Source organism: Accipiter gentilis, chromosome 5 (assembly GCF_929443795.1).
Source record: "Accipiter gentilis chromosome 5, bAccGen1.1, whole genome shotgun sequence".
In the NCBI taxonomy this organism is placed as follows: Eukaryota; Metazoa; Chordata; class Aves; order Accipitriformes; family Accipitridae; genus Astur; species Astur gentilis.
In genome coordinates this window covers 28,902,186-28,925,689 of record NC_064884.1, presented here as the reverse complement: position 1 = coordinate 28,925,689, position 23,504 = coordinate 28,902,186, and the positions used below count along the sequence as shown (strand labels likewise).

Sequence of the window (23,504 nt, the reverse complement as noted above, 5' to 3'; positions counted from 1 at the left end):
ACCATAGCAATCTCTATATTTAGAATGCACACTGTGGAGATACTTCGCCAGCCTAATGGTAGATGTTTACTTTTTAATACACAAGCTATATATAAAATGCTGAACTTGGACACTATGACTAGCTACAATACAAATTATATGAAAAAGATGCTATTTTACTTCTGTCTCATTTTACACAGCTCTAAAGAACAGCAGATACCTCCTCTGGTAGGCCACGAAGTCTGCGGCCTACCTTTCAAATTTCTGTACTGGCATTTATTGTGTTGAAGTTCAAATCCCTTTACAGCTGTGGTCTGAACAAGTAAAGGGCACTTAAGGGAATCAGACTACAACTTGCTCTTCTGGGTTACATTAAAATCCATTGATTTCCATCTGTTACTTGAACAAAACAGAGTGCATTTTTGATAAAAATAAAATTGCTTATTTTGGAGAATATACGTTAAATATATTTGATGTTTATGGTCTGTAAATTGGACAGTTCTGTTCTTCTTAGAGTTACTTAATAATACAAGAGGAAGTCACTATGCTCAAAAGAGCTATTTTCACTCCAAGCACAAAAAGCTCTTTCACTTCATTACGTCATTAGAAGCACTACAGAAAGCGTTCCACCTGCAAGTCCACTTGCCCCCTCATCCAGCAAAGCCCCTGCACTGAAAAGCACCTGTGCATGTGCTTTGAGTTCAGCATGCGCCCAAGTACTTTTCTAAACAGATGTCAACAGCTAGATCTTTCTACTTTTTACTTTCCAGGCTAATTTCATTTGTCCTTTGCTCCTCTTGCTTCAAAAAGAGGAGAGATCATCACCACTATAGAAAGCTGACCAGTCAAACCTGCAACTGCTTTTTTTCCTGGGACTTCTGCAATAGTCAAATCCTAGGTGTAGTACAGCAGTCAGATACATTGAAGACACCTGCGCTTTTACAACACAGACGAACATGTTGGGCCAAACATAATGGCCCAAATATATAATAAAGCTCCCAGGTTTCTTTCCTTCCCTGCAACACCTGTGACCCCAGTTTAAGCGGCTGGCTACAGCAGCACGTGAAGCTCTGAACCACAGGAGCAGAGCAGAGCAGCTGGGATACCCTAGCAGAGATGATCTCTTCTACTAGTATGCACTACACTTTGATTAGGAGCTTTCTTTTTGCTGCTGCAGATGGAAAATATCTGCCACCACCATTTGCCCCCATTCACATGAAACGCAGGAGCATTAAAAGACAGGATTAGTAGCATAACCTCTCCAAGGCTGTGATCAGAGGCGACCTCACCTACACATCTCCTACTGCTTGCAGCTTTGGTCTCAGGGCAGGAACACCAAACCTACCTCAGTGATGCTAACCTCAGGCTTATGGTCTCTTCAGGACTATACTTTAACTCAAGTTTTAGATTATAAATACTTTCAGTGTTAAGTCTAATGGTATCTGAGTCTTCAAAGGCTAGCAAAGCATGTACAAGAGCCCTACAGACTGACCAATCTTTACAGAAAATAAAAGGCAAAGAAGAAATTGACGTTAGGATTTGAAATAGTCTTTAAAAAGCAAATTCAATAGGAAAAATGAACTAAGGAGCGTATGCCTTATACACTGTTGTTACAAACTGCCAAGTGGGAGCCTGCAGAACAGTTAGCCATTTTTCAGTCTACTCACAATGTCCAAGTGGCTTTGATGTGCACTGGTGGTAATTTAGCTAATATTACTCACGTGGGCAGAGAAGCAAAGAATCAACTTAAAATTAAGGAAAATATTTGCCATTTTCCTTTAAAATAAGGCAACAGTTGCTATGGAGAGACAGCAAACTATGGTTTTATCACACACAAGCTAATCACAGACTAAAATTTCATTTTGAAATTGTGGCAAAAGTTTGCAAATTATGGCAACCTCTTTGTAACAGAGTGGTATGGGAACTGTGCATATACGTTTTGGGGTAGCTGAATGGATGCAGAAAGTGAGAATGAGCTTTCTAAAGCCAAATAGGGGATCCAGCCACACAGAAATTCATGGCAACTCTGTGGCTGGACTTTCTAACCAGCCTTTAAAAAAAAATCCGCCCTTTTTGGTGTTCTATACTAAGTCAAGAGAGTATTATTAAGATTGCAAAGTCAGGCATTCAAGAGTGAGGCAATGTCAGAATGAAGGCCGTCTGTTCAACCTTAATTTGGCCTCTTGTGAATATGAATTATGATATTGCCTTTAATTAGATGATCACACAGTATTTTTTCCTATGCCTCATTCATAACATGTGATGGATGGTGCTCACTGAATGATGAAACTTCAGAGAGTTTTCTATGTGGTTTATCGTTAGAGCTATGACATACTCAATAAACATTACTAATTTAATTTTACTGTAGTCCTCAAGGGAAAAGCTAGGTTTTTTCACTTAGTTTATCCATCTAGAACCTACTCCCATTGCTCAGGTTTTCATCAAAGCTTAGCTTCCTTCATATTTGGTCTAGGCAGCTTTATTTGCATCAGCATTGGGGAGGTATTGACAATACATGGGAACCAAAGTTGAGGTCCCCATTCTGGTGTGTGTCTTGGGTAGTCAGGCTTGGAGAAGGTCAACAGATCAGGGACGGCAGGGAAAATCCTGTTCAGCCACAAGATGGATCATTCCCAAAGTTGATAAGCACTTTAGAGAATTACCTGTGCACTACAGGGAAGCGCAGGCATATTTTTTCTAAAACTTGGACAAAGAAAAATAGATTTTCCCCATAAATTCAGAAGTGTTACTAACATAAACGCTATCCTTCTTCCAAAGACCCAGTTTCACAGCAAGAGAAAAGTAGAGAAAAAGTTTTCCAGACAAGATTTTTTTTTTCATAGACTTGCACTTGGAAATAGATGACTTGTTCTGACAAAAAGTTTTCCACCAAAAAAATAGTTCCCCCAAGAGAAATACCTTTCAGGGACAATTTCAGCCAAGATGGTTGAAATTTGGCAAGCTTACAAGTGACTTTTACTTTAGTCATCATTCATCCATCATCTTTCTTAAGAATGATGGATTGTGTAATTCTAAAGGGAATGAATACAGTCTAGAAGAGCACTCTCTGGGTACACAGGCCCCTAAGTTATTTATATCATGGTTCATACATCATAGGCTGGATTTAATGCTCTAAAATGTTTTTGACTTTAAATACGATGATACAAAGCTCATAGGAGGTGGAGAACTTTTTGAGATCTGAGAAGACAAACTGAGTTCAAACCTTGGAATACCATAAATTTCCTCACACCAAATGAAACCCACCACATTTTGTGTCACATATATTGCCTTTGGCTAACATTGCCAACCTTAGGGGCTTAACTGAGATCTAAGCTTGGTAGTCTATTTTGTTGAGGTGCTGAATATTCACAAATTCACAGATAGGAGGGATGACAATTTTAAGCATCCCTACGCTGTACCTCTGAAAGAGAGTCTTCTTTCACTTGGATACCTACCCATGGACTCAGCTATGCAATTTTGATCTCTGATGTTTCTGTTCTCTTTATATTCTTACTACATTTCCGGTATCACCTAAAATGATGTGGTATTAGAATAAAAACCTATCTTGAGCAGGTATAAAACTTTATGAGAAAGAGGAATCTTCCCATCAACAGCCAGTCTCAGCCACTCAGTGGTGCAATAAATACAGCAGAGATGTTCAGCGTGCTCTAGCAGAATGTGTACAGCTGTGTGGCATTTTGGCATTTCTTATTTTTATTTAACACAATCTTTCCATCAGAATGAATTCTTGAATTCAGTGAAGGAAACAATCCCCATGAAATAAAAAAACTGCAAAAATGTCCTAGACTTAACAGCAGAGCATGAGTTATGCAAGTTTGTCAAATGACAAACAAGTCAACAGGGTTTGTGCTTTGGGCTTTCCACCCTCTAAGCTGCAGTTGATAATCTGTCACAATGCGATGTCTGTCACCGCTGCTGCTGCTGTTGGGAAGTACAGCCAGATTCCTTAGTACATTCATTGTCCACCAGTACTTTCATGTGCTACTGCAGCTTTCAGAAGCAGTGACTTTAAACCGTTTGTAGCTCACTAAAACGACTGAATCTGTGTTTTCTTTCCTTCCCGAGTTTTGAAAGCCTGTTGCAAATAACAGACATCTTACCATCTCCAATAACAACCATCTATTACAATCAAGCCCTAGTTATGTGTGAATATAAAGTAACCACATTGCAGTATTACCGTGCATATGTAATACACAGCTCAGGTCCAGCAGAACATAATATCCCTAACACAAGGCCACATGGCTACAGCTAATTTGCTTCCAAATTCTGCTGGGTTTGTGTGTCCTGTCCTCTCCTTCTGTGGGACCATCAGAGGAGCTCCTTCTTCTTTATCTGGCCACTTATTTCCATGAACTTTCTAGTAACTTGCCTAGCTTTGAAATCTTTACAACTCTGATCAACAAGTTAAAAATTATTGAGAAGACAGACAAACAGTCACAAAGACAATATCATAACAGAAGCCTTATTTTTGAAGGAAACCAACCAAAAAGCATTGTTGAACTTGTGCACTGTCTCCTATGAATACAAGTACATTAAAAAAAATACTGTGGAGGCATGTCATGAGTTGCATGAGATCAGTTTCCCCCAGAACTGTTCCAGAGCAGAAACATGGTTAAGTCATATTAAAACTGCAGAAATCCCTTTAATAAAAATCACACATTAACATTACACAACTTTGAAGTGCTCTGCATGTGTTAAAATAAATACATCTAAATACACTGATGAATAAATGTGATGTGAATACCAAGACATTTGGATCTTAAAGTTACTTTTTTATAAATAATTTCATGCTGAAAATTATTCCATTCACTTCCTTTTAATTCTAGACAAATTTTCTGACTATTAGAGTTCCTTCTTGATTGTCTGATAATTAAACAGAATCCTGTCCAGTTTAAATGATGGCTAGTATTTTGCAACTGAATTCCTAACACAAACAGGCATATGTTTAACTTTAAACATTTGCTTACGTGCCTTCCTGAAGTAAGGCTTAAATGCTCTCTCTGGTACAACACTAACGGCTCAGCCCATCTATTCAGAACTTACAACTTGAAAATGCAGGATCAGGTCTTGTACTAGGAAAATAGGAAGAAAAATCCTCATGTAGAAATAATATCATCTACAGTTGACACTGGAAAACCTGAAAATATATAATTCAATGCCATCAATCCATCTAGAATTTCAAGAATCAGCATGAAGAAACAGAAAAGCAGGGATAATTTGATCTTTATTTAGGCCTATCTATTTAAGAAAAGTTGCATCATATTCAGATAGTCTAACACTGCAAGTAAGATTTTACTAGACTGATAAAATCATTAACATCACCAATTTAAGGCAGCTGTTACATAATGTTACATTAATATTTCAGTCAGATTGAATTCTTCTTTGGATACATTCATGCATTAACTTCTACTGTATTTTTACACTGTACTTTGAAATATATAGGATTGTTTTGTTTCCCCATATTAGTGACCTATCTGGTTAAGCTTTTCTCAAACAACACAGAGAATGGACTCACTGTTCTTGGTGGAAGTGAAAAGACTTAATGACTTAATGATTTAATGACTTATTTGATGCAAGAAATGCACATGGAGAATGGCATGGAGATAAATATACATCTCATATGTGTATGTCACATGCAAGCATTGAGAAATAGGAACGGAGGTTGAAACTTTGTTATTATTCTTAGCTAAAATCATCTTCCTTCCATAGAAAACCCCAAAATATCCTTGCACTGAGCAGAGGGCCCATTAAACTTCCTCTTTTCCGAAAGATTCCTCTCCATGCCAACCTCTGTTGGGGATGAGAAATCTTCCATGGAGCCATAAACAATCGTCCATGTTGCCTCTATTGTTCAGTCCAATTTTGGCTTTTCTTTTCCTTCTTCAATACCTGAAAACATATGGAGAACAGCTTTTAAAAATCTCTCAATGAATAAAAATGAAGAGTTTACTTAGAGAGGTTCTTCTAATGCATTAATCTTTCTTTTCCCTTTATTGCTGTTGTTTCTCCCCTACTTGCTCACATGCTCTTGCATGTGTTACCTCACCTGCTGCGAACGAAAAGAGCATCTGCACACCTGATGGCAGTGGTTGTCCAGTAATGAACTGCACAATCCTCCCTCCCTCCGGACCATTTTCAAATCAGCCTAACCCCCTGCCGCATGCTCAGCCTTTGACGGCTGCAGGGATCTGGGAACAGTTAGTTCCTTCGCCTCCTCTGCTTACCTACAAGCAAATTAAAGTAGATGTTATTATAGTTGAAGCTAAGCAGCTGACTTTATTTGAAAGCAAGTTTTTAAAATTGTGTTTCAGAATTCAATAACTTTAACCCCCCTTCCATTTCAACACTGGATTTTTAAGTATTTGCAAGCACATCTCCCTTTTTTGAGAGTACAAAAATGAAGAATCAATTATTGTTGACAGGGTGCCTCTCTCTTCTTGTAACAGCCATGCCTTTCAGTAATATCAGGAGGGCTGAGTTGAGTGTAGGGCTCCTTAAAGAACTTATCCTTGCTGCAGGACTTGTCTCTTTTCTATGCTAGGCAAAGTCTGGGCTGGGCAGCAGATTGTTTTTTCTGGCAATGAAAATATTCAGCTATTTCATATGCCTGTTCCTGGACAATGAATTACTATTGGTATCTGACAAAAGTATTGTTCTTCTGACTAAGCCCTCTCTGCCAGACATCTCAAATACAAATATTTCTTTTGGAGGTTTTCAGGCCTGCTGCATGCTGGAAAAGAAAGACTTTTGAGGACTGAAGGCAAAAGAGAAGCAATGTTTGACTGAGAATGCTGAGAGGAAAATCCAGTCACAAGTAAGCTCACCTGCTAATGCAACATATGTGCAGATGGTAGGTACACCGAAAGTCACTTTAAAAACATAGTTAATTCATTCCAATATGGGAAACAATAAGACCCATCTGCAGTTAGAAAGCACAACTGCAGAGCTGCTTCGCTGAAAGAAGCAACACAGAAACAAATGGGTCTGCGCACTGCCAGCAGCACAAGTACAATGGCCCTGGGTGTTGCTGGCAAACCAATTTAATGGAAGAGTCACAGTTGAAGGTTTAACAAACAAAACAAGAGGCTGGGTCCAACAGATTACAGTGGGTTTACAAGGCTGCTCCAGAGCCAATATCTCAAGTCTTCTGCTTTCTGCTGGAAGGAACTTTTCCAATACTTTTAAATGAGCTGTTTTATCTGCCTTTTTAAGAGGACCTCTTTCCTTTCTTCTGAAGCACTCTACTGCAGATGCATCAAATAGTTTGGCAGGAATGCAGATACCCTCAAAACTGTGGACAGACACTGGCTTGTACAAAGGGCAAATTTTTCCTTGCCTACCATGTTTGTGGTTTAACTTGGACAAACTAACTGCAAATCATTTTGTCAGTAGTGAGGTTTTATTTAATGCATCTCCAGAGGAAAAGGAAAAAACTCCAAACCCAAACCAACCCCCTCTCACCCCAGAAATCTTCTCATGGCAGACTGCTTTGATTTGCAAGCTTACTGCTCAAAAGCCCCTTTTAAATGTACAGTTTTCAAAGAATATCTTCCCAAGTCTTGCATGGTGACAGGCATTATTTTACATCTCTGCTGTTTGTGGTGTGCTTGCCATACGCTTCAGGTTAGGTGTATGCAAAGTGTTTCAAGCACAGCAGAACAGCAGGTGACTCATGGCATTTTCTGGTTTGCAAGTGCTCGAGCCACAAAGGACTTTGGATCAACATTCCTTAACCAAATCAAGGAAATGATAGAGAGGATAATAAGGCCATCGCGAACCTTGGAAGAGGGTGGAAGAATGACCCGATGGATGTTAGCTCCTCTAGGGTGGAGGGCCACAAGAACCCGGGATTTTCTTATGCATATTGTGGAATAGTGAGGGAGATTTTCCACCATTTACTTATTCATGGACTTGGTAAGAACACGTGATTCTTCACCACATTATTATTCTTCATACAGGACTTAGGTCAAGTGAAATTATTCCTTGTGGCTGCCTTTTTTAGAAACTTCTTTCTGGAATTAACTTAAGTGAGTTAAATACATCTGAATGTGACATCAAACTGACGACTGAAAACCAGACTTGAACACTGACCAATGATTGCTGGTTCTAGAGCAAAACCAAAAAGACACTTTATAGCTGGGCGCTAATATGAGCAAATGGCAAGTAAAACTGCTTTGAGCTTCTGGCATTAGGTTCTACCTCGTGCTGGAGGACTTGTTAAAAGAGATTTGTGTGTGCAATAAACTACCATGTGAATTTATGGTGTATTAACCAGTGCACACTTAAGTTTCCCAAAAGGGGATACAGGCTGTTTGTATGGTCCCAACATGTTATGGGCCCAACAAATGTAATGACAGAATTCCCACGGAGCATGGATTTCACTCCAGCTGTGATTTGCCACTGCAGTGATTATGAGTGTTGTTTGCTTATTTCAGGCAATTTGAATAATGAAAAACATCTTTCATAGAGTAAAGGAACCTACTTTAAATCTTGTGTTTGTCTTATTTTCCCTTTCCCTCTACTCAGCAACGGGTGGCCTAGGCAGGGTAGATGATGTAGAGTCTGCACAGTTATGTTTACCCTGCACTAAGGTGATCTTTCATTCCTATTATTTTACTGACATGACCATATTCATTTTTCTTGAGTAAATTTATAAGCAGAAAACATATTATACCTAAAAATACTAAAAGAATATATTTTTATTTCTAAGCCTAAGCTTACCATTAATAGCATTCCCACAGAATGATACTTTATTCTAGCTGCATTTAATGGGTTCATCAGCTAATAAGTGGGCTGTAAACCAAGTGGGTTGTAAACCTCTCAGGTAATTGCCAACAGCTCTTAAATTAGTATTGGAAGTTATAAAAAAGATTACATATTCATAGCTCATCATGCTCTCCAGCAGCCATTCCATTCATCTGGCTGCTTTTAACTGCAAGCAAGCAAGATGTTTCAGTGGAACTTCTGTCATTCTCCTCTGTTTTAGCCAGCTTAAAAAGTTCTTGACTTCCAAGGGAGCATAGTCAAGTCCCAATAGTGTATTTCATGAGTTAATATTCTGAAAATAATACTCACATTTTTGGGTATCCCAGATGTAGTTGTTCAGGACCTCTCCCACCAAGTAGAATATGTTAATTATTACGGTAACGGCTGCAAAAAAGATTATTTTGACACCTGGGCTGAGATGCTCAAGAAGCGGGTACACCCACACTCCTGTAACATGGTGAATCCAGCACACCCTGAAACAAAACAAAAATAACAAGTACTGACTCCTACAGCCCTGTTTTTCAAAAGTAGCTTGGGCTATAGGCTTAGCTACTGTAACCTAAAAAGGAATTATTTGAAAGGACTGCAAGTTGCAACTGAACTGGAGCACCTGGATAACATCCACCCGGAACAAACATCACAAATGATGAAACTACAACTGATTCCCTGCATTCTTATTGCTTTGTTTTAAATTTAAGATGAGCAGTTGGCCAGTTTTCATGTTCTGATGTAGGCAGGTATTTCCTTGCTGCATTTGTATTTATGAGGAGTACACAGCTGTGTTTCATAGGGCGGTGTGGAAACTGCAGCACCCTCTGTTCCAAGCAGGTTCTTTATCCAAAGAGCATTCAGGGTTCTCCAGGTTTGTACACAGCCCAACGCTCTGCCTTCTGCAGCATCCTTCTTTCATTTTGTACACATTTGTGTGTTTCTGCTGCTTCTCCTCGCTACACCTGGCAAGTGCGTTAGTTTTGGGGTTTGCCAGAAACATATGGTTCAGCTTCTCTTTGGGAGGATAATTTCTTCAGCACCTGTGTTTCAGGTTGCTCCTCCTTTTCTTTCAGTTACCTGGTATCATTTGGGATCTCATAATTTTTCTCTAGGTAGGACAAACATTTAATACAAAAAAAAAAAAAAAGAAACCACCTCATCAGTGAAATTCTGCCCAGCTCCACACTCAATATACAGTAAAGGAAAAGGAATGATGGTGGTTTGCTGGTGACACAGAGATCTTTAGCATTCAGCTACAGTGGAGGTTGTTGGTACACTAACCCAAGAGACAGAGTGTCAGCTTTACTGCAGTGCAGCCTGAAGAAGCACTCCGGTATGTGCTTTCGCTGTGTGTGACTGCAGTGGACACCTGTACCCTCTGAAGGGTTAGCTTTTGTCTTGAGATCTGGTGTGGTGAGTGGTGAAGTCAGAGGGAGCAGAGCAAGTCCATACGTTCCAGTAGGTGAAACCTAAGAAAGGGAAATTATGCCAAACAACTGAGCAAACATCACGGAGGCTAACAGGGAAAGGTGCTCAGTAGAGACAGGCTGGGGCCCGTGAGCTGCTGGGCTCTCTTCAAGAATGTAAATCTCTTCCTTTCTGACCTGGCAATTTGAGAGAGAAGCTCAAAGTAAAGCACAGCTAGAGAAGACTCAGCAGCTGCACAGACTACTATTGATGGGGATTTCCATGTCTGTATGATTTGCTTCACCTGCTGATACTTCTATTTGTTTAAGGAAGACACTTGATCACTAGATCAACAGTCATAGGCTCCTGAAGGGCAGATACATAGAAGTACACCCAAAACTGTTACCATAAATGCCCGTCACACAGAAAGTACAGAATCCCTGTTTAACGATTCTCCATCACCCTGGAAATGTACATGGTTGTCATAGCTTCCCTCCTCCTTAGAAAAGCTTTTATTACAGCCAAACCCTTAACAGTTGGGACACTTCATGTAGGAATTTACATGTGTCAGTAAATTAATCTGCACAATCTAAATGCAGATTAAAAACCCTTTCTCCAAATGAGTTCACATATGGAAAATGATCTCTGTATTTTACAGCTATTTTCCACAACATTCTTATGTGCCAGAATTAACCTGACAAAATAAAGGTATCTGTGAAAAAAATAAAGGGTTCCTCTGTATCCCAGGTTAACAGGGGATACCATGTTCCTCTTGATCAATGAAAAAGATGGGACAGCCGGGTAGAAGGCAATGGGATGTCCTCTACTCCCAGGTTGGCTTAGCAGGGAGTGTCTATTATTGCTTAACGTTTTTCAGTTTTGTTTGCTTTCTTTTTATCTTTTTATGATGATTCTGTGAAAAACAAGCTCCAAGGAAAAAGTTCAGAAAAAAGCCAGTGCTTCTTTTTCACTTCTTTTCTCTGGTGTGATAAAACTGCCCAGCACTACAAAGCACCTTTACAGAGGGACTTTTCAAGGGACCTTCTAAACTGCACCTACATAGGCAAATTCATGAACCAAGTAGAAGTGGCATTTACTAGAATGCATTTATACCGGAAAGAGGAAATATTTTCTAAATCCAACCAATGAGTCACTGATGAGCTCCCAAACGTCAGCGATCTCTGATGAGTTCAGAGTCTTTGAGCACAGCTCATGCACTCTGCTGCCCAGCACAGGAGCCCTTTTGTTGCTTGGCGATACTGCTCGCGTGTTCAGCGTAGCTGCTGTAGGCCTGTCCCCAGTGCAGCCACACCATGGGAACTCACACTTTGAGCACAAGAGGTACTGAGCACCACTCGGGAGACAACGGTCAAAAACCCATGTGATCAGCTGCCCTCATCTTCCTTAAAATGAGCTGCACCATGCCGCTTGCTACATTGGGATAGAGTAATATTAGCCTTCTCTCCACTGAGCAGTGACACACTGACTATTCCCGCATTGTCTATACCACAAATGGGAGCAGGAAAGGGACAACTGCTGCCATGGAAACCTCACCTGATGGCCTTTCTTAGTGGGATCGTTCCTGCTTGAATACAAGCTATCTTGACGCCGCACAATAAAGAGCTGATCAACTGTAGGCATAAAGCTTACACACAAGATTGATGATTACTAATGTTAATGAATGTCTTCAACGTTGCAATTCTAGTAGTCGTTATTCCTGTCCAACCTCATTATTAGATAAGCACAGGAGAGCATGCATTAAGAGTTACTTAGGAGTGCAAATCTAGATCCAATTTAAGACCCTGTTATTGAACAGGTATAAAAAATGGGTCATTTAGATAAAAATAAACCCAGGAGAAAAAGTTTAAGCTAAAACTGGACCGGCTACTTTTGAGAAGATAAAATTTAAATTGAACCTCCCTGTGTTTTGGTTCCGTGGCAGCCCATGTAGACATAACTGTGCATTTTCAAAGATGAATGCATTATAGGTCATTGAGCTCATTTAGCCATTCATTAGAATTGGTAAGAAAAGAAGGAATGGAAATATTCACGCATTATATTAAAATTAAAATTTCTGTTAAAAAAAGGGGTGAATTTTGGACATTTTCAACCAGCTGGTGTAGAAATCAAAAAAAGCTATTTGAAAGCACACAATATTGCTTCTTTTTAAAAAAATCTGTCAAAAATTTGACTTTGTAGCTTTTTTCACTTCTAGTATACAGTAGATGTTGTCTAACAAAGTAATCAGGAGGAAATGAAAACTATGTAGAGAAGATACACGTACATTTATTCTTTGGCTATAGGGTTTTTTGTTAATGAGGAAAAGTAACTACAAAAAATTGTCGGAACCTTGTGATTTAGACGTGCTCTACCTGTTGCTTTGAGTAATGCAGCTGTTGCAATGGCATATGTAAAACTAGTCCTGTTAGAAGCAAGCTCAATGCATTGATATAATGGCAGATAAACATGACACCCAAAAGATTTTGCAATGGGAGACTTGTTGCAGAAAATGGTTGCTCCCTCATGATGGCTGCTTTCAGCTACAGGAGTCTGAATATACTTGCACAGGCATCACAGCTTGGCGGCATGTTGTGGTCTGAACTCTGAGTGTCTCCACCCATTTCCTGCCCAAGTTGAGTCCTTCAGCAAAATCTGCAGCCAAACAACAATCAGTACTGCGTGTTCTGGAAACAGGAACTACTAGATGAGGGGCTGTGTAACTTTTCAAGAGCAGTGAATGAGAGAACACGGAATAATAATGCATGTCATAAAATGGCTTAAAGAGCTTCCAATGCTCTTCCTCATAACAGAAGCAGCACTTAACAGAACTCAGAGACAAGAAATTCAAATCTGATAATGGAAGTATATGATACCTAATTAACCTCTGGAATGCTCTACCCTATCTTTCAGTGACAGATCACTGAAATCAAGATATTCAAAAAAGTTTTGAAGTACGCAAGTTTGGAAGTCTACTTAGTTCACTCCTCTTCTCTGGGCTGTATCATGCAACTCTAGCAAGCTTCTGAAGTCAGGAGACTGTAAAAGCAATAAGAATGTGTACAGTTATGCTTAAGCTGAAAGAATACAAGGCATGTAAACCATCAAGACTGAAGGATTCAAGCATCTACTTTTTGACATAGGTTTTGGAAGAAAACTTCCCTTACAGGCTGGTTATTCCAAAATCGCCTGATAAATCTCCTCCTGAAGCATCTGACATTAGCTACAGCTAGAGCCTGGATACACGACTACTCTGATCTACTATGGCAGTTTCTTTCTGGTTACTTCTCGCAGCAGCAAGTCTTTTCCTGTATCTTCGGTCCCAAACAAATGCTAGGCCAGTTCCCGTTGTGGCTACTCATTACCAAACAACAGAACATAGGCTTTTTCTATGCTTTTATTTCATTATCTTTTCTAGCATCACTCTCTTCCACAGAAAGTGAGAACTTTACCCAGAACTATTAAATCATGGAATGTCTCCCAAAGGAGGTGACAGGCTTACAGCAGCTGAGTCATTCAAAACTTGAACGAACAAATCATTTGTGGTTACAGAGTAGGGACCAACCCTGTGCTTTCAGAGACAGAAGCACAATGACCCATACTAAATCTGTTCTAGTTTTGATTTCTAATACTGACTGACATAAGGCACATTTTCATAAATCCTCATGATTCCCCCACCCCCACCCCCAAAAAAACCCCCAATCCCATAGGAGAGCTTGTTCTGCATCTAATCACAATTGCTAAGATCTCAGACACATTAAGATGCTGGGCTTCTTATAATACCAGCCAGCCAGGCCTAAGTCACCTATACCAGGAATGTACACTGTTTAGAAATTTTGAAGACTAAAAACTAAGTTCAATAAACAGTCATCAGTCAGGAAATAACAGCAATCATCCTGTGTTATTCCAGTTTCTTATGCTGGATTCTTCTCTATTGATCTGAGTGGTGCTGTACCATACATGGGTCATAGGACTGTGCTACTGGTATGGAGTGGCTTATGCAGAGCAGAAATTTGTGTACAGGTAGCTAGAATGACAGAAACTCTGCAGATTCACTGCAAGGTGTTGTCAACTTTAGAATTAATCTATTTTGATAAACAGTATTTAATTTTAAATATAGTAATGGTTGCTATGCCTTCCTGAGCTATATTTTGTTGAGCTGCACAAGCAAGCGAGAATGTATTATCCATGCATGTCATCTGTGATTGTACTGTTGCTTTGACTAAAACATTTGAGGATGTGGAGGTGGAGGTGAGCCAAAATGTAACAGTCCATAATGGCTACGTCAGACCTAATAGGCTGAGGATCCATGCAGCCTTCTCTCGCTGAAAGCACTTCTACTCTCTCACCCTCCTTCTGGGTCAGGTACAGGGGACGCTAATCTTCTCCTGGACTATTTCTGCTGCTTCTACTTCTTCCTACTCTTTCCTGTTCTGAGCAGCTCTGGCTCCAACTCTTTTCTCCTCCTCTGCATTGCCTCATCTATCACCCACCTCTCCATCAGCCTTCCACTCTGATTTCAAAGCCTGTCTCCCTCTCGCCCTCCCAGCTTTTCCCACTTACTTGCATGATTTCAGCTTTCAAGCTGCTGACCTGCGAGCTGCACATTTCCTTACCCATTTCTCTTTTAACCCATGGTTCTAGTTCATTTCTTTTACTTGCCTCAAGGACTTTTTGGTTTTCCCCAATCACTGATTCCTCTGATCTCTATTGAACTTCTGTCCCCAGTGGTCACTTCCAAAAGCATTCATGACCTCCTCCCTATATACAGACCCTCAGCATACTCTAGCACAGTCATGCTCTGTCTGTCTCTCCTGCTCCACTGGCACCAGCCACCTCAGAAATCTTTCTGGTTTCTCAATCCTGACCTTCTTTATCGATATGGCTGTCAATTCCCACCAAGCTTCATGCTCTAACTCTCCAGCCCTCTCTTCTGAATGTCAAGGTTTGTCCTAGCAGTCCGCACCCTTATCCCTTTGCCAACATCTGAACATCTGCTCTTTCTGATCTTCCTCTCCTTCTATGGGAATTGCTAGTGGAAATCCTACAGCAAGGCTGACAGCATCGATCTCAAATTCATTCCAAATTCTCAGTGTACATTCCTTTCTCAAATTCTTTCAAGAAGAATTCAGCAAATTACCCCATCTAAATGCTCTCCCTTGGCAAATCTACAGAACTCTCCTCAAGTCACTTCAAGAGAAACTTTATTTTCAAATGAAAGTTTAAAGGTACCTGAGCTCTTTAAATAGATTTATCAAAGAATGAATCAAGTCCAAGCTTGGCACATGTGGAGGCAGCTCCTAGTGGATTTGAGAAAGCAGTAAGAGAGCAGATCAAGTCTTTTGCTCCCAAACATATAGCCCAGCATGACTAGAGCAGTGGAGTCAGGTTCTTAGGGTCTGTTTTTTGGCATCCCCAAGTGCTCAAAAGCAGAGGGAACAAGAAGACCATTTCAAATAAACGTATTTGTCTTAGTTTATTTTAGGGACATATTAGGCTCTGATATTCGTTACCATGAGGTCATTCTTATTACAAGGAGCAACACATTTCTGGCTCTTTTCTGTTCCTTGACAACCAACTCCATACACTCATTGGCAGTATTTTCTGGTAGTACTGGCAAGCTCTTGGGTTTTCTTAGCACTGTCTAGATTTAACAATTCAATACAAATTGTGACCTTTCCATGCCATGCTAAATAAAGCCAATCGGCCTTTCCCGTCTTATCCCATGGCCTTGATTGTGAAAGTCCATGTATGGTCTGCAACAGGCAATGCAAGTCTGTGAATGTTCTGCCTGGGCACAGTTTCTTAAGAGCAAGGGAGAGCTCCCCCTCATAGAGAACGCATGAGCTAAGTGTGCCTACTCAAATGCTCTCTGACTGAAGGGAGAGAATGCAAAAAGAAGAAAGAAAAATAGAAAACGGTTTTACTCTTCAAGAAAGGATGCTTTTCAGATAACATGTCTCTGAATAATGCTCAGGAGATATCAAGTTATTTAGCTATGTTCTTCCAACTTCAGTGATTCTATTCAGAATCGTTTGCCTGTTTTCTCATTTATCAAATATATATAATAGAAGCTTGCTATTCCACTATCTCTTTCACATGTGAAAGATTCAGTCACATATGAAATAAAATAGAAGCTCTCCTCTACTTGGAGTTGAAAAAATGCATGAACAGAATCAAACCTAAACAATATCCTTCTTTATGCTCCTTTACAGTACAAAGTGCGACATGATACATAAACCATGTAGCATGGCAAGATGGTTTCAGCTGAGGTGGGGAAAGAGTTCAAAATTCAAGGGCAAAACATAGAGAACATCTGATTAGCAACTGTCTCCACTTTACACTGAGAGGGGTGCAGTGAAAACATTTCTGCTGAGGGAAAAATGACATAGGGAGAAGGACAAATTCTCAAGTGGCAGACCCCTAACTTCTAGGTATAAAAACAAACCAAGAACTAAGCCCCAGCAGGGGACCATGGACAACCAAAGCTACAAAGGAAGGAAGTTCCACCAGGCTGTATGTAACTAGGTCATCTGCAGGTGTAGTCTAATTTTAATGCACTGTGCTAACCTTGAGGGGTCTAAATGGTACACCAACAATGGCAGCAAATCTGAATTAAGTAATTCCAAATGTTCTAAGTGATTAAGGTCTCTACTTCAATGTGGTCACTTAGCAGCAGGAAGACAGTGGACCTCAGCTGTGAAAGGTAGGCACACTCTGGGTGAAAGAGATGAAAAACCCTCACTTTTCATATTTTCTGGTAGATTTTCCCAACCTGTGAATGTGAGATACATTGTATTGATATCATCGAGCCATGATTTGGCTTGCAGCCTCAACCAAATCTTAGATAGAGGCTTCAATAGCACTTGCAGGCTGAAGACATGCAGAACTTGCAGATGATGGCACAGTGTAGCTTGTGTCTGCCTCCAGTCTTCCCCAAGGACCTTCTTTCATAAGAGTAGAGGGAGAAGTGCAGAATTTTGCAGGATGACCTTTAGGCTGCATAAGCAATTGTCTCGGACCATCTTTAGAGAAAACACAACTTGGAAGAAAGTAAGTCACTTGTGAGTAGCCCCATCCATTTTGGAAATAATGGACATGTAGGCAAAATCAATAAACAGCAAAAGCAAAGGGTGACCATCTCGGGGTGTAACTGGGTATCCGTTTAGCAGTTAATTTCTTAATGCAGAATCTTCTTCCCCTGCTTTACTTGTCCTACAATTTCCTTTTACCTTGTACTTGTAGCTGTAGGATGTTGATGCACTCTAGTAGGCAGGATCAAGCCATGTGAGTATCACACTGATACTGTAACAGATTCTTAAAAGATTTTAAGACACCTCTGGTTTTATTTCACTTGCAGAACTGTTTTGTTTCAATTTTCTATTCCTATTGAATACTATTGCATGTGTCTACTCAGATGATTTTGAGAAAACAGGAGTTGCCATAGGAGGTCAGATCACAGGTATAGTAACTCTGGCAACCTGTCACTAGGCACCATTCAGAGGAAGGTCAAGAAATATCACAGTTATGCATTATCGTAATGGGTTAAAAAAAAGTAATAACTTTCTCCTGAAGGACTCACTAAGTGCCTTTTTGCATGTGGCTGTCCTTATCTTACAATTACAAATATTCTTTTTTAAGAAGGATATATATGTTTATAAAAGCAAATGGCAGAATGCGACTGTTGTCCTGGGACACAACATCCCACTTCAGCTGTATTACTAGCATTTTATGATCACTCAGTGCGCGTGGATGTGTATGAATAATGGCCTTTCTTTCATTGGACCAAAGGGGCAAGTTGCGTAGCTGAAGCAGTATGACAGTACTGCCTTGAGTCTGTGTTCCTCTCATTAGTTTTACCTTACTTGACTGGTGGAAAAAGCACTTGACTGGTGGAAAAAGCAGTATTATCCACAATTTCGGAAAATAGCCTCTTAGCTGAGGGAAGGGTGTTGTGAGGTGAGAAGAAAGAATATGGGAAGTAAACAGGGGGTCACCAAATGTTTGCAGAAAGGATAAAGGATATATGGTATCAAAGGAGCATTGTAAATAAAACAAAGGTTTAGTGAAAAATAAAATGCTAGAATGACCAAAGTAAATAAGCTCTGTCATATAAGTCAGGTGCTTGAATATAAACTGCCCAAACACTTAATGTTGTGTAAGAAAAGTTATTTCTGTTTTAGTTTAATTTTTCACAAACATTTGCATTTTTTAAAACAAACTTCAGAGTGTTTGGATTACTGGCTTATTCTGAAATCAATTTTACAGAAAGAATTTATGAACTAGTAAAGAAAAAAGACAGTGTTCTATCTTTTCTGTTGCCGCTTAAATACTGATGCAGGAAATCATTTGCCTATTCTCAATTTTATTTGATAGAACAAAAACCCTAAGCAATAAAACTAAGGTCCAAGAAAAACATTTAGCTTGAAAAAAGGTTGAAAAATGTACCCTTGGAAAGACCACTGCTTACATGGGATTGTTCAACAAATTCCTGTTGTGTGAGGTTTGGCATATACTTTCTAAAAATATAAGCATCTGGGGAAACCAGACAAAGCCCAGGTCTTGGACCAAACGAGGCATGCAGCGTGAATCTGTTAGCGATTATATCCATAATGAAATATGTGTCCAAATTTAGCAGTACAAACCCCCCAATACAATATGAAAACACAGCATGTACAGCCCTTACCATAAAATATAGCCAACAGCGAAGGTGCATACTGCAGCCAGTCCACAGCTCCTGCTGGGATACTGATGATGTGTTGTTCTCATCTCGATTAATACAAAGGGCAAAACTGTTGTATGCTGAAAAAACCAAAACAACGGGGGAAAAACAGGTGATACAAATGATTCTCACTGCATTTCCATGCTAGTTCTACAATAAGAAACTTAATGACAAAAACCTGAAGACAATTTCTTGATGGTTAGAAAGAAAAGGTAAAATGACTCTATAGTTGATCAATAACCCAAACAATATTGTTACTATAACATCCAATCGTTCAAGAGAGCAAAGGAAAACTGAGTGAGCAGAACATGCTTTTCTTTTTGTCCAGGAATCCAAGGCAGATCCTCAGTAAGTAAAAAGGGGATGTGGCATGAAGGGACACAGGTCCCAGTTCCAGTTTGGCCTTGCAGTTGCTCTGTGATCTTTGCCACATCACCTCGGTTATTTTGACCATTCAAGTTAGGAGGCAATGCATCTGATTTTCAGAGACTCTATGCACAAACAATGCCAAATGAATGAATATAAATGGAGGTATTTAACGCTTCTGACAATTAGGTTTAAATGTATCTCAATCTGCGGACTTGAAAACAGGGGACATATTTTCAAATGATAGCCTCAATACCTCTGTTCCTCCATCTGTAAGACAGGAGCAATTATCTCCTTCAGAAAGGTGTTGTGAATCTTAATCTGGTAGTCGTTGTGCAAAATGGTTTGAGATTCCCAAATGAAGCATACGAAAGCCAAAGCTGTAAAAATCATTTTCAGCCACTTGTCTTTATTTAGCTGTGAAACTCCTTATTTTGTCATTTTTCCATACACATTTCCTACACTGCCCCTTCTGAGAAGGTCTGTTCATCCAATTAATGTCAGCAGCATGAAAAATTGCATCTAGCCTGCCCCCAACACTCGATGTCTAGATTTCAGAGTGCTGGCAGGCATGAAAATACACATAAGCGAAGAACAAACGTGCCAGGAAATAAACCCCATCCTTTCTGAACACACAGCTCACCTAGGACCAGCATTATTGGCAATTCCAGAAACATACCCTGCCTTGCCACCATGGGGCCAAGTTATGGCTGGTGTCTAAAGGGAATTACTTCAGCTGAGAGCTTGGCTCTGGGGCTTGGTGTGACTGTGACCGTGAACTCTCCTGCCCAGTCCACAGGGAGGTGTGCAGGTGCAAAGACTGCAAGGGCAGCCTAAGCCCCAAACTAGGTTCAATCCTTCCCCAAGCATTTGATCACCTACTGGAAAAGAAAGTTATGGCTTACGTTGGCCATGTTCTGCCATCAGATGCGCACACGCAGTTCTGGGGGGATCTGGAGGGCCGGATTTTTAAGTTTGCAATAATTATGCTGTAAACCCACAATGATTTTCACCAGCATGAAGACAGGGCAGGCATGGAGTAGAAATATCCTTGCATGGATGATAGGTCCAAATAAGAGAAAACAGAGTAGAGTCTGAGCCTTTAACAACTGCGGAGAAGGAAGAATTGTTTGAATGGGAAATGATAAGATAATAGAAATGCTCTGGCTCAGAGATGTAACATAATTTGAATCGGATAACTGCTCTGATTTTCAAGGCATTAGTAATTAATGACTAGCATTTGGAGAATGTCAGGTGGATAATACAGCAGTTAGGGGAGCTTTCAATTTCTTCATCTTTTAACAACTTGTTCTGCCCCCACCCCTTTAAACAGTACAAATCAGCATCAAGGGAATGCAAAGATGTTTCACATGTGGTCTGCGACAGAGGTGCCCACTATTAGATGAGAGGTCTATAAACTGCACAGGACTTTCAGAGTCTATTAACAGGGACTGACAGCAAAGCAAGCCCTGGAGATTCACGTGTATGCCTTGCATCTGTATGGAAAAGATCTTCAGACAGAGATCAGTACCCCACTCTGCACAGCACCCAAAATAGGGTACCTGGAGGCTCTGCAAATGTCTCCTGCCCTGCCTTCATAAGTTTTTCAGAGAAAAAAACAGAAGACAATGAAGACTAATTCCAAAACCCACCCTTGATATTCCTTGTACGATGTATTCTTGGGATCCAGTCACTTAGTCTTAACTCTTCACTGTATGGATGATGGTTACAGAGCTTGTGAGCTCCATTTCTCAACTGAAATGTTTACCGCTTTAGATACTGCTTGTTGATGCACTCTTCATTGATGATAACAACTCAACAGCTTGCCAATTAAAACGTAGTTAAAATAATTTCAGCAATCAACCCTTAATCTAGAGTCCTCTTCTCCTTTCCCTCCTCCCAATTCCTGTGGTTCTGTAATAAAATAGGTCATTATTTTCCTAAATTCTCCCTTCTGCTTTTTCTAAAGGTAAGGGGGGGTGGGGGAGAGGGTAATGAGCTGTATCACTATAGAGTTTGTGTACAAAATCCTGTTAAAAGTACAGTGCAATTAAAAGTATAAGCAGAAAATGAGACATGTACCTTTAACCTTGGTCTGTTATAGCAAATGTCGACGCTACCTGCAAACACTGCAGTTTTACAAATCCAGAGTATGAACTTTCGTTTAAAATGTTGTAGTGAAACTGCCACTCTAAAAAGCTGTTTCAGATCTTTACCCAAACTACAACCAAGATAAAATTTCCCTTTCCTACATTTCAGCCCCTCCAAAAACTTTAATTTAAAAAACATGAAATTTTGTAGGCAGGGATACCTTCTGTCAAACAGTGCCAATTACAACTCTGGAGCTATAAATACATATTTGAATCAGACTGGCACCCGGACTCAAGTCTAGTGAAGGTGAGCAAATGGGCTCAAATGGGGGTCAGATGGGCTTGGAGTGGGATCCATCAGGGCTGGGATGTTGGAGGAGGCCAGAAATTTCATGCCCTCTAACGTTTTTTGCCACCTGATTTCTGAATAAACTTGGGCCAATGGGAACCTGAGGCTTAGAGAGAAAATACCATTGATGCATCCTTGACCTGTTCGGTAAAGACCACACCGTGCTGATCAAAGGCGCCCAACTGGTGCTGCTGTGACTGATCCCATTTACTTACTGGCAGGCTGCAGGACAGCACATTTCTCACCTTGTTTGTTGAAGTATCTCCAGGGGCTTACTTGAGAGAAGACTAAGGAATGAGGAGTTCCAATAACAAGGAGGTTTAAATGGTAAGGATGATTAGCTGCTGTAACAGCTTTCCAGTAGTTGTTATTTTGCAACATTTAAAGTCTTTAAGAAAAGGGCAAATTTATAATTAAGAGTATAATGACTAGTACAGTATTATAATAGTAGTAAACTATGCCAGCACTAGTGATCAATGCTATATTGATAAGGCACTTTTATTATGGACTAAGTATTCACAAGCAAAGTTGCATTTTTACCTGGACACTTAATTCTGCTCCCACTGAGATCAGCTGCTCCTGTGAGACAGTTTTGCATGTATGACTGTGCTTACACTAGCGGGTACGTCAGGGAGCACCATCTCCATCAGCCAGGAAGGCGACACTCGCTGCATGTGCGCCCTGGGGTGACCGCAGGCTCACGGTAGCCCCCAGCCCTGCTGGGACAGCAGCGAGGGAGCTAACAAACCCTATCGTTAGGCTGAGCTCCTAGCTCGGGCTCAGTAACTATATCTACTTGCAAGAAAATGTGCCCTGTCAGCTTCTCCTGCCACGACTGTGGTGCTACCTGCCGAGGTGCCCTCCCAGTCACAAACCGCTTTTTCTCTACAGTGCCAAGGCAGTGATCCTCAGACTCATTTTCAACCCCTCTCTGAAGGATCCATCTGCCAAGACCGCCTTGTGAGTTGAAGAGTGGCCGTAAGACCCCATTTCCCGGCTGCAGCACTGCCCTGCTCAGAGCTCTTGTGCCCCATCATTGTCTGTCCCCGCAGCAGGGAAGGGAGCTTTGACAGATCTTTATGCTTGCTAGGTCTGCTAGCAAGTGCTGGTCTCTGCAGAGCAGGAAGCTGCAATTTCCTCCCCATTTTGTGTCCACCACATGGTGCTTCTTCCCAAGGTCCTATCACCTACAAGTGGGGAAGAAATTTGGCTTGCTGAATCTTCAATTACTGGTAACGATGCATGAAAACAGAGAAAAACGAGCCTGACACGTGGAGCTTGGGTGGAATTTTCAGGAAGGTTATCATATGGAGAATTTGATCCAGAAAACACTCGGGAGACTAAAGGAGCAACCTCTGAGTGAAGACAAATTAGCCCACAGTGCAAAAAAAGCCACCCCGAGAGCTGCAGGTGAATTAATTCCTAGAACCACTGCCCTGCTTCCTGAAAGAAACTCTGCTCATTAATGACTCTTTAAAAGATATTTTTAAAATAGATACCACCTCCCACATGGTATGTATGTGCCTAATGATATTTGAGACTGGAAAATCACATTACAAATAGGCAGCACGTCTGCAGTGTTGGCTTGACAAGTTGAGCTTTGATGGAGGACTGTACTTCCCCATTCTAGGTGTGTGCTGCAACAGGTAGTTGGAAAAAAAAATTATGCAAATCAGGTACATTAAGAATGAGTTCTGTAATAGTCTTTAGGCAAATTAAGTGCTCATTATTGAAAGACTGATTATATATTTTATCTTCCAAGCAGTAAGTGCTGCTTTTTTTAACACTGTTTTCATCAATACCTTGCTTGGCCTTT

General features: G+C 40.4%; 1 protein-coding gene across 3 annotated transcripts in view; it reads right to left on the bottom strand.

Annotated features, from left to right (window-relative positions):
- Window positions 1-5,207: 5,207 nt before the first annotated feature.
- AIG1 (androgen induced 1) overlaps window positions 5,208-23,504 on the bottom strand; it is a 124,208-nt gene continuing 105,911 nt past the window's right edge. For 2 of the 3 annotated variants that reach the window (XM_049800289.1, XM_049800291.1), the window contains exons 4-6: window positions 18,848-18,963; window positions 9,076-9,239; window positions 5,208-5,889 (exon numbers count right to left, since the gene is read on the bottom strand). In XM_049800289.1, the coding sequence (XP_049656246.1) occupies window positions 5,852-5,889; window positions 9,076-9,239; window positions 18,848-18,963 (318 nt within the window). In that variant the 3' untranslated portion in view covers window positions 5,208-5,851. Of the gene's footprint in view, window positions 5,890-9,075; window positions 9,240-18,847; window positions 18,964-23,504 lie in introns of those variants that run through there. The other variant, XR_007506013.1, reaches the window with a different exon arrangement.